Source organism: Pelodiscus sinensis, chromosome 1 (genome assembly GCF_052426305.1).
Source record: "Pelodiscus sinensis isolate ZL-2025 chromosome 1, ASM5242630v1, whole genome shotgun sequence".
Lineage (NCBI taxonomy): Eukaryota > Metazoa > Chordata > Testudines > Trionychidae > Pelodiscus > Pelodiscus sinensis.
The window spans coordinates 14278937-14298055 of record NC_143052.1 but is presented as its reverse complement, the minus strand read 5'-3'; the positions used below and the strand labels follow the sequence as shown (position 1 = coordinate 14298055).

Here is a 19119-nt window from a genome sequence, read left to right as displayed (position 1 = left end):
TGCACCTGGTTGGGCTTGTGAGACCCCTCAGTTTGAGAACTCCTGTTTTAGCCCTTGTGCCACTGTGAGGAGCTCTAAATTATGCTGGTATGTAATGGCCCTTTAGAACACTAGGTTGGCAAAAAAATAGGATGTTTTTGATGTATTTAGCTTAAACGTTACCACCTTTTCAACTTTGTCCTTTTTCTACATTCAGTATAAGAGGTATCTAACAAAAGAATCATATAAAGACCCCTTTTTTAGTCTGTTGCTCTGCAAGCATTGAGGGTTTTGACATAACAGCTGAGCTCTTACCCTTCGTGTTCAAAGGTTAGTGTTCCTTGAGAGCTGCACATCAGCGACCTTATTTTTGGTCCTATGTTTTTTGAGTATTTTATATACATTGACATTTCTCCTGCGAAGGCGTTGGCCAGCTTTAAGCAATTACTTTCCTTGATATTTATCTCCTTATTGTTTACCCGTGCTCTACAACAAGGAAGGGGAACCCAGTTAATATTACTGATTAGCTGCTAGAGTTCCACAGAGGCTGAAGATGATACACACACCAGAAAGAAATACCATTTGGCAGCAAGTTACATTAACCTTGCTTGATGGTAGCAAGGAAAAGGGTAAATTTTGAGTCTTACAGTGCAAGTAGCTAACACAGCCTGAAGGAGTCCTTGAATGGTAAATTTACAGTTAGAGCTGATATCATTTCATGCTAGGGATGTTAAATTTCGACTAATCAGCTACCGAGTAGTTGATGCGGCTGCCCCTCTGCCTTTTAAATGTGGCTCTGTGGGGCCCTGACTACATTTAAAGGCAGAAGTGCAGCTTGGGGTCATGACTGCTGCGCCTCTACATTTAAAAGGCAGAGAGGCACAGCAGTCAGCCCCGGCGTAAGCGGGGATTGCTTGAATCTCCGCTTGCACCGGATTCCCCACTGCACCTCTGCTTCCCCTAGCCCTCCACGGAGCTGGTGCTGGTGGGAATCGGCTTTTAAGATGGCAGCAAGATGAGAGAATGACTAGTCGAGTAGTGACTCAGCTACATGATAAGCCTAGGCTTATCAGGTAGTTGACTAGTCAGCTAGTCTCTTACATCTGTATTTCATGCTGCCTTTTAGATTTAGGGTGAGAAATGAAAGAACTCTCTTCAGAATTTAGACACTTACTAAAAGCACTACATGTTCTTCTCCCATTAATCTGAGTTTACTAGTAATTGAAAGACTGAAGTTTCTCCCTCTAGCTCAGGCTGTTTGAGTCCAATCCATGTCCCACAACTGAGTAAAATGCAAACAAAAAGCAAAGAAAACCCCTGTCTTTAGCTGCAAGTGAGACTGGTACAATTTACTAAGCAAGATTGGCATTGATTGAAAACCATATGCAATGGACTAAGGATTGCCAGAGCCGTATTTTGAAACTAGCTAATCTTTAAAAGAAAAATAGAGCTATTCAGGGAAACATTTGGGTGAAAAAGATTTCATTAGAAAAGCCCAACTTATTTGAAACAGTACAGTATACATTTAGAATTCCAATATGATAATGATTTGAAATTTATTTCACTGGGTTTTTTCAATTGCAGAAAATAATTTATGTATTCTAATAAGCATTTGACTATATTTCTGTGCCATTGTGATTGCTTTCAGGAAATGTTGTAATTTTTTTAAAAGTTCATTTTCAGTATTAATTTTGATAACTAAATACTTGTAAGAACCTATGAAAAAATCAATTTGTGCCAATTAAACACGACTAATAATCTCATTTTGTTTGTTTGTTAGTTCGGAGGAGCTTCCTTTTCATGATGCAGTAATAGAAAGGGTAAGTCCTCTGTCTTCTCTTAAAACTGTAAGCAAATATCAACACTTGACAATGTATCCTTTATAAGTTTTATAATTGGGGTATACAATGTCATACTGTAGATTTTTCACGGTCTCAAATATTAGACAACTTATAACTATTTGTATTGTGATATACTACACTTCAAGTTCTGATTCACTTAACTAAGCATGAGATATATTATGGTGTGAAAATGAGTGTCTATTTCTCATGTCCCATGTTTTAATAATACTTTTCCAGACAGGGTGTCTGCATAGGAACTATATTATATACCTTTCAATGTTAAGTTGCAAATGTAGCTTCTTTTTATAGCTACACTGTATTCTAGTTATACTTTTTGGTGATATCCTGACCTCTGGTGGCCTGAGGCTGAGGTTTGCATTACTCCAGTCAGTGATGCTTCAGTTCACTGCAATTTCCATGTTACCATAGTAGTTGATGTGCCAATTAACATATAATTTAATTGTGGGCTAATAATAAAGAAAAAAGTAGATTTTAAAAATTAATTTATTTGACAGTGGAGGGTCTACCCTTTTTCTGTATCATTTCTGATCTTCTGTGATGTCCAAAAGCAAATGTAGGTAGTATTTTGGCCAGTGTGTGGCCTGCATAGAGATTTCTTTCTTGTTAAATTTGAAATACTTTCACTTTGATCACATCCTGTCCTTCCTACATGTTCCACTGTACAGCATAAAATACTTTTCTTTGTGTAACACATAAAAATGCTTTAGGATGGGGTTAGTGTGACTGAACAACTAACTACTTTCTACACTTCATTACAGAGGCCAGTTGAATGTTTAAATGCTGGAAACTGTTGTACTATGTTATAAACCAACCGATCTTCACATTTATGCAGTGTTTTAAAATGTAAGAGAAGCACCATGGTCCAGTGTACAGAGTATGTAACCGAATCATAGAACACTAGAACTGGAAGAGACCTTGAGAGGACATCGAGTCCAGTCCCCTGACCTCACAACTGGACCAAGCACTGTCTAGATCAGGGCTACTCAACATGCGGGCCGCTTTCAACCTGTTAGCTTGAGGCCCATGGTGTGGTTTGGGTTTATGCGGGGCTCAGCACCCGGCCCAAAGGTGGGATTCTTTGAACATGGCTACCCATGGGAACACGCTCCACAACAGCGAGGCATATCCCAGGTGGGGTGTGCATTGAAAGACTCAAGTGGCTGGGCTGGGTGGAACAGTCGGGTACAGAGTGTTGGCATTTCTTGCCCCTAGGGAGGACATGCCGGTAGCACCGGGGCATTGTGGGAAGCACTAGCTGCTCAGCCTTGTAGGCAGAGCCTGAGAGGTGCTGAGTGGCTCTAACTGGCCACATTTAGGTCCGGCGCCACAGCTTAAGACTTAAGAACATAAGAACGGCCGTACTGGGTCAGACCAAAGGTCCATCTAGCCCAGTATCCTGTCTACCGACAGTGGCCAACACCAGGTGCCCCAGAGAGGGTGGACCGAAGACAATGATCAAGCGATTTGTCTCCTGCCATCCCTCTCCAGCCTCTGACAAACAGAGGCCAAGGACACCATTTTATCCCCTGGCTAATAGCCTTTTATGGACCTAACCTCCATGAAATTATCCAGCTTCTCTTTAAATTCTATTATAGTCCTAGCCTTCACAGCCTCCTCTGGCAAGGAGTTCCACAGGTTGACTACACGCTGTGTGAAGAAGAACTTCCTTTTATTAGTTTTAAACCTGCTACCCATTAATTTCATTTGGTGTCCTCTAGTTCTTCTATTATGGGAACTAATAAATAACTTTTCTTTATCAGCCCTCTCCACACCACTCATGATTTTATAGACCTCTATCATATCCCCCCTCAATCTCCTCTTTTCTAAACTGAAAAGTCCCAGTCGCTTTAACCTCTCCTCATATGGGACCCGTTCCAAACCCGTAATCATTTTAGTTGCCCTTTTCTGAACCCTTTCCAAGGCCAAAATATCTTTTTTGAGGTGAGGAGACCACATCTGTACACTGTATTCAAGATGTGGGCGTACCATAATTTTATACAGGGGCAGTAAGATATTCTGGGTCTTATTTTCTATCCCTTTCCTAATAATTCCTAGCATCCTATTTGCCTTTTTGACCGCCGCTGCACTCTGTGTGGAAGTTTTCAGAGAACTGTCCACGATAACTCCAAGATCTCTTTTCTGATTTGTCATAGCCAAATTAGTCCCCATCATACTGTACGTATAGTTGGGGTTATTTTTCCCGATGTGCATTACTTTACACTTATCCACATTAAATTTCATTTGCCATTTTGTTGCCCAATCACTCAGTTTGGTGAGATCTTCTTGGAGTCCCTCGCAGTCTGCTTCTGTCTTGACTATCCTAAACAGTTTTGTATCATCTGCAAACTTTACTACCTCACTGCTTACCCCTTTCTCCAGATCATTTATGAATAAGTTGAAAAGGATTGGTCCCAGGACTGACCCTTGGGGTACACCACTAGTTACCCCTCTCCAATCTGAAAATTGACCATTTATTCCTACCCTTTGTTTCCTGTCTTTTAACCAGTTCTCAATCCAAGAAAGGACCTTCCCTCTTATCCCATGGCCATGTAATTTACACAAGAGCCTTTGGTGAGGGACCTTGTCAAAGGCTTTCTGAAAATCCAAGTATACTATGTCTACTGGATCCCCCTTGTCCGCATGTTTGTTAACCCCTTCAAAGAACTTTAACAGATTAGTGAGACAGGATTTCCCTTTACAGAAACCATGTTGACTTTTGTCCAACAAATTATGTTCTTCTACATGCTTCACAATTTTATCTTTGTATTCATGCCCGTCATAAGAACGGCCGTACTGGGTCAGACCAAAGGTCCATCTAGCCCAGTATCCTGTCTACCATTTCTTTAGGTTGTCCAGATCATTTTGAATTATGACCCTATCCTCCAAAGCATTTGCAATCCCTCCCAGATTGGTATCACCTGCAAACTTAATAAGCATGCTCTCTATGCTATCATCTAAATCGTTGATGAAGATATTGAACAGAACCGGTCCCAAAACAAAACCCAGTGGAACCTCATTTGTTATGACCTTCCAGAATGACTATGAACCATTAATAATTACTCTCTGAGAACCTTTATCCAGCAGTTATGCACCCACCTGGTAGTAGCCTCATGTAAGTTGTATTTCACTAGTTGATAGATTAAAAAGGCTATGAAAGACCGTATCAAATGCTTTACTAAAGTCTTGGTATATGTCGTCTAATGTTTCTCCCCTATTCACACAACTTGTTATCCTATCAAAGAAAGCTATCAGATGGATTTGACATGATTTGTTCTTTAAAATCCACACTAGGTGTTACATGTCATTTCATTATCTTCCAGATGTTTGCAGATTAATTCCTTAATTACTTCCTCCATTATCTTCCCTGGCACAGAAGTAAAACTGGCTGGTCTATAGTTTCTTGGGTTGTTCTTATTTCCCTTTTTACAGATGGGCACTATATTTGCCCTTTTTCAATCTTCTGGAATCTCTCTCGTCTTCCATGACAGCTAATGGCTCAGATACTTCCTCTATCAGCTCCTTAAGTATTCTAGGATGCGTTTCATCAGGCCCTGGTGACTTGAAGACATCTAACTTTTCTAAGTAATTATTAAGTTGAGCTTTTTGTATTTTAACTTCTAAACCTACCCCATTTTCACTAGCATTCACTGTTAGACATCCTGTTATCATCAGTCATCTTAGTGAAAACCAAAATAAAGAAGTCATTATCACCTCTGCCATTTCCAAGTTTCCTGCTATTGTTTTTCCCCTCTTCACTAAGCAATGGGCCTGTCCTTGGTCTTCCCCTTGCGTCTAATATATTTGTAGAATGTTGTTTTGTTACCTGTTATGTCTCTAGCTAGATTGAGCTCGTTTTGTGCCTTTGCCGTTCTAATCTTGCCCCTGCATACTGGCATTGTTTTCTTATATTCATCCTTAGTAATTTGAGCTAATTTCCACTTCTTATGTGAGTCCTTTTCGGGTTTTAGATTATGTAAGATCCCCTATGCAGTGGAATAGTTTGCTTTTTCAGTCTTAATAATGTCCCTTAGAAAAACTGCCAACTATCTTCAGATGTTTTTCCTCTTAGTCTTCCTTCCCATGGAACCTTACCTACCAGATCTCTGAGTTTACTAAAATCTGCCTTCCTGAAATCTATTGTCTCTATTTTGCTGTTCTCCCTTTACCATTTCTTGGAATCATAGAGTTCACGATTCTATGATCACTTTCACCCAGACTGCCTTCCACTTTCAAATTTTCAACTAGTTCCTCTCTATTCGTTAAATTGAAATCTAGAACAGCTTCTCCCTGGTAGCTTTCTCAGCCTTCTGAAATAAAAAATTGTCTCCAATGCATTCCAGGAACTTATTGGATAACCTGTGCTCTGCTGCTGTGCTCTGGATAGTTGACATATGCTGGGAAATCCTGTGCCTTTGATGATTTTGTTAGTTTTAAAGAAAAGCCTCATCCACCTCCTCTGCTTTGGTAGGTGGTCTGTAGTAGACCCCCTAGTATGACATCACCTTTGCTTTTTACCCCTTTTAGCCTAACCCAGAGACTCTCAACACATCTGTCTCCTATGTCAATCTCCACCTCAGTCCAGGTGTATAATTTTTAAAATATAAAGGCAACACCTCCTCCCTTTTTTCCCCTGCCTAGCCTTCCTGAACAATCTGTACCCTTCCATACCAACATTCCAATCATGTGTATTATCCCACCACGTCTCTGTGATACCAAATGTGTCATAGCTGTGTTTATTAACACTTCATGTTCTTCCTGCATATTTCCCATGTTTCTTACATTTGTATACAAGCATCCCAGTTCTGCCTTGCCCCTCTATCTCTGCTATTCTAGCCCAGCTTCCTCTTATTTCTGACCCATCTTCCAGGACTCCATTTTGTCACTTACGTGTGGGCTTTGGTCATATGCCCCCCCGTCGCACCTAGTTTAAAGCCCTCCTCACTAGGTTAACCAGCCTGTATCTTAATACTCACTTCCCTTTCCTTGAAAAGTGAATCCTACCCCTGCTTAGCAGTCGTCCTGTGAACAGCATCCCCTGGTCAAGGAAGCCAAAATCCTCCCGGCAACACCATCTTTGCAGCCAGGCACTCACCTCTAGGATGCATCTCTCTCTCTCTGGGCCTCTGCCTTTGATAGGAAGGATGGAAGAGAGTACCACCTCCAAAATCTTTCACTCATATTCCCAGAGCCCTTTAGTCACTCTTGATCTGCTCAAGATCATAACTATCAGTATCATTAGTGCTCACATGGATGAGTAGCATGGGGTAGTAATCGGAGGGCTGGATAATATTCAACAGTGCCCTTGTAACGTGTTGGATATGGGCCCTTGGCAGGCAGCATACCTCCCAAAGTGTCATGTGAGGGTGACAGATGGTTGCTTCTCTCTCCCTCAGAAGAGAGTCTTCAACCACCACTACTCTATGCTTCCTCCTCGCAGTGGTGGCTGCAGATGTCCCAGCCTTGAGGGGTCAAGGCTTCTCCTCTTCTGCCTTATGGGGTGATTCCTTATCTCCTGTATCCAGAACAACATAACAGTGCTTCAGAACCACAAGGAGAGGGTTGGGAGCAGGGGTGGAGCACTGCCAGAAATGACCAACTGCCAGTGTCCCACCTAAGCCATTTCCTCCTCCACCAGTGGTGTGTCGACAGTCTTTTGTAATGGGATAGCTTCCTTAGCCTCAGGTATCTCCACATGAATACTCTCAAGGAATTCCTCATGAACCAGGATGCTCCTCAGCCTAGCCACCTCTTCCTGTAGCTCTCCCACCTGCTTCTTGAGAGATTTCACCAGCAGGCACCTTTCGCATTGGATGGTCTCCTCGGCCTAGATTTCTGTACGTGGGAATTGCAAACCATAGTCCCTGCAAAACCACACCAGGACTGGGTAGAGGCATTCATGGTCAAGTGGTTCATCTGGCTGCAGGCACAGGCAAAGGAGACAGGCTCAGTGCTCTTTCAAACTTCCTGTCTGTAGCTCCCTGTCCGCTTCACTCCCCTGGTCACTTTCCCTCTGGCTTTTAAAGCCTGCTCACCTCGGTCAAGCCTACCCCCTGGTTAGCCACACTGGGAAGCTGATCACAAGCCTGAGTGAAGCTGATCAAATGGAATCAAGGGAACACACACTCCCGGACACCCATTCCCAACTGCGATGCTAACTGAAATAATCTGCAACAGAAACAAAATGCAAACAGTCGAACAAACTCACTCTCACTAAAGCTAGTACACTCTCCTGGTGGCCTGTTCAGTGGCAGGATCTCTTGTGCTCCCTCGCAGACTTGCCTGCCCACAGCCCCCTGTCTGCATTGCTGGGTTCTATAACTAGTTCTGCCTCTCTTGTCCAAATCACTTCATGTGTCTGTCTCTAACCCTACCACTGTGTCTGTTTCTCCTCACTGTGGCTTATTTGTTTGGACTGTAAACTCTTCAGGTTTTAGTAGTTTGTATCATGTATTTGCACACCACCTTGCCCCCACCTTGGTTGGGGCTCTACGAAGGCACCACTCTTGGCCCTTTCTGTAGGTGCTGTTGCAGTACAGTAACAGCTGTTATCTGGATCTGTACCAACTAGAAAGCTCCATTTCTGATCTTCATTGCAAGTCTCGTTTACAGTCAGGTTGGTGTGGAACTGACAGGCTCTGTGAAAGTAGTGACATTATGGCTTACAAAATTTTTAAAATAGAGAGATGAGGTAAAAATGTTTTAAATAAATAAATTAATGTCCCTGCTTCTCCTAGATGGAGGAACAGCCATAGGGGATCCGTGAGCTGCTCCCATCCCACCCTGAGCACTTGCTCTGCAGCTCCAAGTGGGTAGGAATCGTGGGCAAAGGCAGTTCACAGAGCTACCCAGCTGCATCTCTGCCTGGGAGCAGCAAGTATATGTGTCCACTTGCGTGGAACTGTCCCAGGTGAATGTCGCCTGGATCTAGCACCCTGCAGCCACTCCCATGCTCTGAACCCAAATTCCTCATCCTTGTTCTCCCTCCCCCCAAGAGCCAGCACTTTTGCTGGAGAAACTCTGTAGGTCTGGAGTGTGAAAAAAACATAGCTTTGACCAACATAAGTTACACTGTCAGAAGCACTGGTGTAGACAGTGCTGTGTTGATTGGAGAGGTGTTGTTGCTGACAAGTTGTCACCACTCTTTGGAGATAAGAGAGCAGCTACACCAGAGACCTTATTTAGAGGAGTGCAGCTACAGCAATACATTTGTGCTTCTGTAAGGTTTCTTCTGTAAACATAGCCTTTAAAACTCACTATAGAATACAGAACAATAGGTTTCTTCTGAAACAGTTTCATGGACTCTAGATTTCCTGATAAAGCAGTAGTATCCATCTTCTACACAATGTGATTCTTGAGATATAGCCGTGTTATCCAAGCAAGTCCTGTTTAATGTGAAAGTGAGCATTGCTCGGGTTAAAAAACAAGCCACAATTGTCCAAAAAACAACCTTGGAAGGGCTTAAAAACCAGCAAAGACTAGTTTTTAAGCCCTTGTCTGGGAGACAAGAAATCCTGAATTAACCTAAAGCAGCCAGAAACTCATTTCAGAAAAGGCAGATCTTGAAAGTCAATTGCAGAGTTCAATATTAGAGGCTCAGGGTGCAGATGGGATTTTATTTTTCTGACCACCTGAATAATTTGTCCGGAACAGAAACCTGGCTTGCCTTATTGTAAACTTTGTATGTATATTTCTATCCCCAGACTGAACTACACCCAGTGATATGATTTGGAAAAATTTTGCTAGTGGGATATTTATAAGGAATACAGTCTCACTGTGAAAACAATATAAGTGCAGCGATGCTAGACCTAAGAAAGTGAGAGGCATTTCTGTAAATCCCTCTTTAAGCTAAACATTTCATGATAAAATAATATTTTAAAAAGTTGAAGATGCCCCTATTTATCTGCAAACCTCATAAAAATGCATCAATAGCATGCAACTATACAAGAACCTCAATACAATGAAGTACAATGCGTAAAGTAAGATGAGTTAGACCGGCTGAGTAGAAATATCTGACTCAACCCTGTTCATTGGAGCTGGTGTTTAAACCACTCAAGAAAATGGACATAACATTGTTTTTTCATTGTGTGTCATCCATGTATTTACTTTGGTCATATTTTTCATTTCCATTTTAGTATGGAAGAAGCTTTTTGGACACCTTTAACTTTCTAATACTTCCTTTCAGCTTTTCAGACCTCTAGCTATATCCGGCTGCTTTATTTCTGCATACATTTTGCTGAATATAACTGAACTATTATCTTAAAGTGTATATCCATATGGAGTCAATTCATATGATGTCATTTATGAAATTACTGATCAGCATATTTAAAAATGAAGTTTTTATTGTACATTCACATTCAGATATTTCTAATGCTATCTCTTGAATGTTTCCTTCTTTTTTTTTTTTTAATACCAAACTTCATGGACTAACAATAGTTTCCCATAGTATTTATAAGTGAGAGTTGGAGAAAATTGCTATCATGCACATCATGTTTCTGTTTTTTCTAATGGCCTGTAATGCTATAAAAACAGTGTTAGGTTTCTGACTGGCAGAAAGTTATCTCTGTTGGTCTATTTAACATAGCAATACAGTGCTATCATTAGCCTACACATGGTATTTGGCTGTTTTGTGCATTCTCCGTGGCAATTATCAATATGGTATAATTTTTTTCTATCAAAATCTGTTATGTTAGAGTGCAGAAGTTGTGTGTGTATGAGAATTAAGGTTTTGTACAATTATGTATTCCACTTTTAAAAGAATTTCTGAAATAACCTTTACCTGATTTCACCAAACAGTAGTAGTATACATGGTTAATTATAATAATATATCTGATACATAAAGTGGATTATCTCTGCCTCCAGACTTAGGCCAGATGGATGAAGATAAGAATAAATATGTTCAAAACATGTTATTTTACACGGTACTTCATGACTTTTATCATGGAATTTAATTTAAAGTTGAAAAATAACTGTAAGCTTACTTAGGCCTTGTCTTCACACACAGCACTACAAAGGCACAGCTAAGCCAATGGGAAGCTTCTTCTGTCAGCATAGTTAATCCGCCTCCCTGAGAAGCTGTAGCTTTATCGTCAGAGAGGCTCTCCCATTGACATAGTATTGTCTGCATCCACATACTATGTTGCTGAGGGGTCTGGAGTTTTCACAGCTGTAAATGATGTAATTATACCAATATGTAGGTTTGTAGTTTAGGCCTGGCCTGAGCCCTATTGCTCCTAGTTCAGGCTCAGACCAGCTGTTTTTTGGAGAGAGAGAGAGAGAGAGAGAGAGAGAGACAAGCTTTTGAGCTACACAGAGCCCTTCTTCAGATTTGGGAAACGAATACAGGGTATATCTACACTAGTGATTTTGTTGGTAAAGCTTATGTTGCATAGGGTTGTGAAATAACACGCTTGAGTAACAAAAGTTACATGAACAGAAGCGCCATTGTGGACTGCTGATATAGCTACTGCTATTTGTTGGGTGTGGGTTGTTTGATGGGAGAGCGCTCTCCTGTCAGTAGAGAAGTAGCTACATAGGATATCTTATAGACATACAGCTGTGGGTGCTGTAAGTTGTGTCTGCTGGCAAAATAAATCCACCTCTACTGTGAGGTGTTAGCTTTGGTGTTGGGAGAGCGTCTCATGCTGACAAATCATTCTATTCCCCAGAGCCTTTTGTCAGTAAAACTTTTGTCAGTCAGGTATTTTTATTTTATTTAGACATTTAATGTACTTGGTGCTGCCAAAAATGTTCCAGAAAGAAATATAAACCCTCTCTACTGTGTGTGTGTGTAAGAATTTTTAATTTTTTTATATGGAATTCTCCTAAAAATAAAATACAATGTACAATATTTTAAAATTCTGCATACTTTATTTGTCAAAATAATGCAATATAACAACACCCATCTCAATTATGTTGGTAACTTATTTCAAAATAACGGTTATCTCTGTAATACAGACAAAATTCAGGATTTTTTTATAAGTAGATTCTTACTAGAGAAATTAACAGACAACTTTGAGTAATTAATTTAAACTACAATACGCAAACATATTTCCCATACCTGTCAGAAGCAGTGCAAAGGCTTTAGGGAATCAGAAGCAATAGAGGAGGTGAGGAAAAGAGAGGGAGCCTGGGAATGATATTGGAGAGTTTGTCTGTTTTGTGTGTGGGAACAGTATGGAACAAGGTTTGGGTTTTTGGGGGATGGGGTGAGGATGGATTAGGGAGTTAGAGAGCCTTGCCTATGTGGACCCTGGCTAACCTTGAGCCTGTCCTATTGAGTAGGCACATCTGCTCCATAAGCCTGTGTCCCAGCAATCCTTGTTCTTGTGTGTCCCTGCAGTCCCCTTCTGCCTGCTCTGGTGCCACAGTGCTTCTGGTGGGTGAAAGGTGGAACTGCAGCACTCCTGAAGAATATTGTTTCTGTGCAAAAAAAAAAAAAAAAGGATTATATGGTGGATGTGTGTTCTGCGCATGTGCAGTGGCACAGAATTCTCACAGAAGTAAAATATATAAATGAGGCTTTCAAAGGATTTAAAAATTGATCTCAGTTAATCATGAGACTTTAAAAATCATGATTAATCCCAGTTTTAATAGCACAGTTAATATTATTTATTTAAATATGTTTGGATGTTTTCTTGGTTTTCCAATATATTGATTTCAATTATAACACAGAACACAAAGCATATATATTGTTTATATTATTTTATTACAAATATTTGCAGTGTAAAAAAGTTAAAAGAAATAGTATTTTTCGATTCACCTCATAAGTATTGTAGTTTGATCTCTTCATTGTGAAAGTGCAGCCTTGTTTTATTTTTAAGTGCACTTAGGTTTTAAAAAGTGGAACTTTCAAACCACTAATTCATTCAGTCCTCGTTCTTGTTCAGCCAAATACTAAGACAAACAAGTCTGTTTACATTTACGAGAGATTATGCTGTCCATTTCTTATTTACAAAGACACCTGAATATGAAATCAGACATTTACGTGATACTGTTGTGCCAGCTATGTTAAACATTTTTGTCTCTTCAGGCTTGTACCACCATTCCAGAGGACGTGCTGCCATGCTGATAATGGGTTCTGCTCAATAATAATCCAGAGCAGTGTGGGCTGATGCATATTCATTTGAGTCAGATGCTAGTAACAGAAGGTTGATTTTCTTTTTTGGTAGTTCAGTTTCTGTAGTTTCTGCATTGCAGTGTTGCTCTTCTAAGATTTTAGTTATTGTATTCCACACCTTGTGTTCTCTGATTTTGGAACGCCCTTCAGATTCTTAAACCTTGGGTCAAGTGCTGTAGCTATCTTTTGAAATCTCACGTTGGTCCCCTCTTTGTGTTTTGTAAAATCTTCAATGAGTGTTGTTAAATCAGACAACATGTGCTGAGTCGTCATCCAAAACTACCATAAGACAAAATATATGGCAGAATGTGGATAAACTGTAGGAAGCATGAAATATACACTTTTTTCCAAGGAGTTCAGTTAGCGCGTTTTTTAACAATCATTATCATTGAGGAAGTATATCTTTTTGAATGGTAGTTGAAGGCATGAAGGTCCGTGTGAATGGTTAGCATACCTGGCACACACATACTTTGTAACGTCAGCTAGAAAAGTACCATGCAAATTCTTCTCACTTTCAGGAGACATTTTAAATAAGAAGTATGCATCATTATCACCTATAAATGTAAATAAACTTGTTTGTCTTAGCTTCAGGGTGTAGCTGAGTAAGTCTGTACAGGATAAACTTAAACAACAAATGGTCTGGTGGAATTCTATAAAGTGTTTGTCTTAGAAATTTGGCTGACTCAGTGGACTTGTAGCCCTAAAATTTTGTTTTGTTTTTTGAGTGCAGTTATGCAAAGAACATTTATATTTGTAAATTGCACTTCACAATAGATTGCAGTAGAGTACTTGTATGATGTGAATTGAAAAATACTTTATATTTTTATTGCAAATATTTGCACTGTAAAAAATAGTGAGTAGTGTACGTAAAGTGAGTAGTGTGGTATAGTGAGAACTACCATTTCCTAGAAATTTCTGTTATAATTGAAATCAATATATTTGAAATTGTAGAAAAACATCCAAAATACATATCCCATTTCAGTTGGTATTCTATTGTGCAATAGTACAATTAAAATGACAGTTTATTCAATTTTAAAATAGTTAGTTTGTTTTGAGTTAATTGGCTGAGAACTTGTAGGCAAACCCCCCTGCTTTTTCCAAGCAAGACTAATTTAGCAAAGGTGGTGCCAGTATAAATCTTCATTTTAAATGTCCCTGTTGTGGAAAATATCTTGATTAAACTTGTTTCTAATACTTCTAGAAGACTTGAACGTAGATATTTTCGAAAAAATTAGGTTTGAAATTATTCTGAATTGTAATTTTATTTCAGCAAAAGCATCTTGAAATTGAAAGAACTACAAAATGGCTAAAAATGCTGAAAAGCTGGGAAAAATACAAGAACAGTGAAAAGGTAAGTTATGCATGTTTTTGGTCAGTTCCCTCTATTGAATGTAGCAGTCTTAAATTAAGTATAGTGACAATTAATCCCTATTTATAGTCAAAAAAATACATTTAAAAACAAAATTAAAATCCGTTATGATTTGCATGGTGCAACAATATAACAAAGAAACTGGTGTTGAAATACAGAAGGAGTGTTGGGGGGCAGCGTTGCATAGTGGGAACTACCATTTCCTAGAAATGTCTGTATTGCATTGTATTTGTGGGGTGGGATTGACACAAGCAGGCTCAGAGAGCAGTCAGTGTTAGTGTGCATGTTATATAACATCTGTGGTAGAATGGCTCTGTATGTCACAAGACGAGTAGGTAAGTAGGGAGTGAGCTACTAGTCTTCAGGTGCAACATAATTATATTTTAATATATTGTTTAAAATATTTTCAGATGAAATTAAATTTTTTTTCTTTGGGTGATGTCCCCATGCGTGCTCTACTGTTGGTGATGGGACGTCCTGGAGCCACAGAGTGGATCTTTTTTGAGCAGTTATCAGTGGGCTGCACATGTGCGAAGAGCACCTAGTGCCATCCTCGCTTTAGTGCCTTGCGTGCATGGCCTGCTGCCTCCCTCCCCCCTCAGTTCCTCTTTTACCGATTTTGGTTGCAGATGGAGCTTTTCGTTCCTCTCAGTGTTTCGTTCTCCTCACAGAGAAAATTAGTTAGCCTTATCCTTTTTTTTTTTTTTCAGATTTATGACTGTTTGTTGTTTCTCTCTCCGTTCCTTAAAAAAAAAAAAAAATTCCTGTCAGCTCCTAACAGAGTCGCAGGCAGCCTGACATTGGCTTCCTCAAGCAACAGAATACTGCCTCCCTCCCCTCCTTTTAAAAAAAAAAGGAAAAGAAAGGATGAAGAGAAAACAACAAAATGAGAGGAAACAGGGAGAAAAAAAGTGAGAGAAACCGCAGGGTGTCAGTTAACACCTCCATGACACTCTGACGGCACAATGCTGGGTTCACCCAGCTTTAAGAAATGTGAGACATGCCAAGGGCCGATGCCAGTCTCAGACAAACATTCAGTGTGCATTTGCTGCTTAGGAGACGCTCATGTGCCCCAAAAATATGGTCATTGCCACAGTCTCACGATCAGGGACAGAAAAGATAGGGAGCTCCTGCTCCGAATGATTTTATTCGAGAAAGCTATTCAACCAGCTGTGAACTCGCAATCTTTTTTACCTCAGAGGCAGGCTCCTAGGAAAAGAGCTGCCTTGCCACTACCCCACAAACACCTGGAAAAGAGACTGTCCCCCTCAAAATCATTGCCTCCCTCTCTGTCTCTCAGGGTGGCCAAAGGGGTCATGCTGGGCATTTCCTGCATCATAGAGCCTAGGTCTCAATCCAGCACCGCTACTGATGCACTGTGCCCAGCCTCAGTACTGAAAAGAGCAGCATCGGCACCACAGAGCTGTTACTGGTGTGCATCCATGCTGGTGCCAGCAATACTTAGAGATGTTTCAAGGACAAAAGCGGCACCATCAAACAAACAGCCCACACGTAAGGGGCTCACATCAAACCCAGGCTCCTCAGCACTCAAGTCAATGTTGCCCACCCCACAGAGGTCCTGGCACCAGCACATTCTGCTTACCATGACGGGAGCCAGGCACAACGTGCTTTGCTGGCACCCGAGATAAGTGGCAGGCAGGGTACTCCCGCCCTCCCTCCAGGCATGCTTCTGTGCAGTATGGTCTCCTGCATTTTCTCATCACAGCGCTCATTACCCCACTACTTTTCATCATCTCTACTACTACCATAGTAAACGGCGGCACCCGCCCTGGTGTTCGGAATTGCCATAACCTCCACCCCTGCTGGTCACCATGGGACCACTGGGATCCCCGCAGAAGAAAGTCCACAGTTCCATCTGCTCTTCCTCCACCTTCACCATCTCATACCACTCCCAACTACTGTGGACTCTAAGGGGGCGGGGAGAGGCAAAACCCTGATAAACACACACAAATCCAAGTCTATGGAGATTTTCTGATAGATAATTCTTCATTCTTCATCTTCCCCCATGAAGCGGTAATAGCAGAAGATACTCACTCGATAGATGATTTGAAGCAATTCCAAGAGCTTTTCAAAAGAGTAGCTGCAAGTCAAGATGTCCAGCTGCAGGAAGTCAAGGAGAAACAACACCGTCTCTTAAAGAGCATCTGTCCCTCCTCACAGGGAAGGATCACACTGCCCATTGATGAGGCCATCCTGAAAGACTCAGATGAGATTTGGCAAACTCCCACTTCCACCCAACCAACATGTAAGAAGGCTGACAGGAAATACTTTGTCCCTTCAAAGGAGAACTTAGATTTCCTTTTTTCACATCTACAACCAAATTTACTGGTTATGGATGCTGCCAATCACAGTACAAAAGCCCCTCAATCCAGACCAATATCTAATGACAAGGAACACACAGAGTTAGACTTGTTCGAAAGAAAGCTATTTTCTTTGGTCACGCTACAGCTAATAATTGCTAATTACTCTGCACTGCTAGCGAAGCATGATTTTGATAATTACTCCAAAGTTGCTGAGCTGATGGAACATCTCCCAGACTCCAAAAGACCCATACTCAAATCAGTTATTTCTGAACTGCATACCATTACTCGTGCAGCCATTCTGTCCTCAATAGATGTAGCTGATTCAGCAGCCAGGGCAACAGCCACAACAGTGGTAATGAGAAGGGCCTCAAGGCTTCTATCAGTCAGAGTGTCTAAGGAACTCCAGTTGAAATTGGAAGACCTTCTATTTGATAAACATAAGCTCTTTGTGGCCAGTATGGATGAGGTCCTACATAACAGCAAGGCCTCCCACACTATACTTCAAACACTCAGCAGGTACGCGCCTCGGATCCGCCGGAAGCGTTATGCCCTATATAACAGAAAAGAGAGAGCTGTTACAACCACGCACAACAAAAGCTGTATGACTATAACCATTCCAGACAACGAATCCAAAGGAAGTGCCCATCTTCCACTTCCATCTTCCCAATCTTCCAGTTTCCAGGTAACTAAGCAACAAATTTGAACATTTGGTCAAGGGTCTGCCCGACCTCCCCATCCTGCCTCTGCCAACAAACCAGTACCACCTGTTCACCAATAGACTTAATTCCTTTTACTACCAATGGGACTCTATAACATCAGACCAGTGGGTGCTAGAAATCATCCACACAGGATACGTCGTCCTCTTCACGTCCATTTCCCCTACCCTTCCCTATCCCTCTTCAGGGATCCCTTTCACGAGGCTCTTCTCAAACAAGAAATTGATCATCTCCTCTATTTAGAAGCGATAGAGAGGGTCCCGGACGCTTTCCTGGGAAGAGGATTCTACTCCAAATACTTCCTGACTCAGAAATGCACAGGGGGCTGGAGACCTTTATTAGATCTCCGGAAGCTAAACAAATTCCCGCAGAAACAATGATTCAAGATGGCAACACTGACTTCAATTATACCAACAGTGGATCAAGGGGTTTGCAGCCCTCTACCTACAAAATGCATATTTTCACTTCACCATACACCATCACACAGACAGTACCTCTGATTCACTGCAGGCAATGACCACTTTCAGTGCAGAGTCCTACCTTTTGGACTGTCTTCTATCCCCCCTGGGTCTTTTCAAAGGTCCTTGCTGCAGTCACAGCTTACTTTCGGCAGCAGTGAGTCGTGATCTTTCCATACTAAGATGACTGCCTTATAAAAGGCTGGTCCCATGCAGAAACTACCAACATGGTCTCAAGAACCAGATGTGTGCAGTCGTCTGGGCCTCCTGATAAATTAACAGAAGTCAACTATGGAGCCCACACAGAGCATAGAGTTTATTGGAGCCCATCTTAACTCATTGCCAGAGCCCACATCACCACTTCACTGTGCTAGGTGATCTTGTGACTATATTAACCACAAGCCCTTCCACTATGGTACTTACCTGCCCCCCCAATTGAGGAGCCATGTGGCTTACGTCGTCCAATATGCACTCCTCCATTTCCGAGCCCTCCGACACTGGCTAGCATGAGTCTACAAGCCTGTTCGTCATCTTCTGCACAAGCAGGTCTTCGTTCCCAAGAAGGTGCTGGACTCACTCTGATGGTGGACACTACCCAGCAACCACCTAGCAGGAGTACCCTTTCACCAACCCGAACCATCGATACAGATTATCACCAATGCCTCCCTCATGGGGTTAGGGTGCACACCTGCACCAAAACGTCATTCAGGGCAGATGGTTGTCTCATGAATTTACGCTCCAAATCAGTCTCCTCCAACTCAAGGCTGTGATGAATGCATGCAACCACTTTGTCACCATCGTTGCTAACCATGTTGTCCATATACTTACTGACAACATGACCACAACGTTTTATATAAATGGACAGGGTGGGGCGCACTCCCCATCACTCTGCGTGGAAACAATTCATCTTTGGAATTAGTGCATCCGCCACGGGATCACCCTCAAAGCGTCATGCTTACCTGCGGTGAACAGCGTCTGGGTGCTCTGAGCTGCAACTTTTCTATCGACCATGAGTGGGAACTACACCCAGCAGTGTTTACCTCTGTCTTTTGCCATTGGGGAGATCCTTCCATAGATCTCTTTGCGACCCCCAGCAGCGCCAAGTGCTCCCGTTTCTGTTCACATGCAAGACTGGGCAAGAGATCCCAGGGCGATGTGTTCCTGATCCGCTGGGATGAGCCCCAACAGTTTACCTTCCTACCCATCCCACTCATTCCCAGAATCCTACACGAGATCTGCATGGCTAAAGCTCTAGCCATATTGATAATTCCATCTTGGGCCAGGTAAACCTGGTT

General features: G+C 41.6%; 1 protein-coding gene across 12 annotated transcripts in view; it reads left to right on the top strand.

Annotated features, from left to right (window-relative positions):
* Nucleotides 1-19119, top strand: part of USP6NL (USP6 N-terminal like) — a 240383-nt gene that overhangs the window by 141920 nt on the left and 79344 nt on the right. For all 12 annotated transcript variants that reach the window (XM_075907624.2, XM_006130656.5, XM_075907816.2 and 9 more), the window contains 2 exons: nt 1760-1799; nt 14228-14308. In XM_075907624.2, the coding sequence (XP_075763739.2) occupies nt 1760-1799; nt 14228-14308 (121 nt within the window). The remainder of the gene's footprint in view (nt 1-1759; nt 1800-14227; nt 14309-19119) is intronic.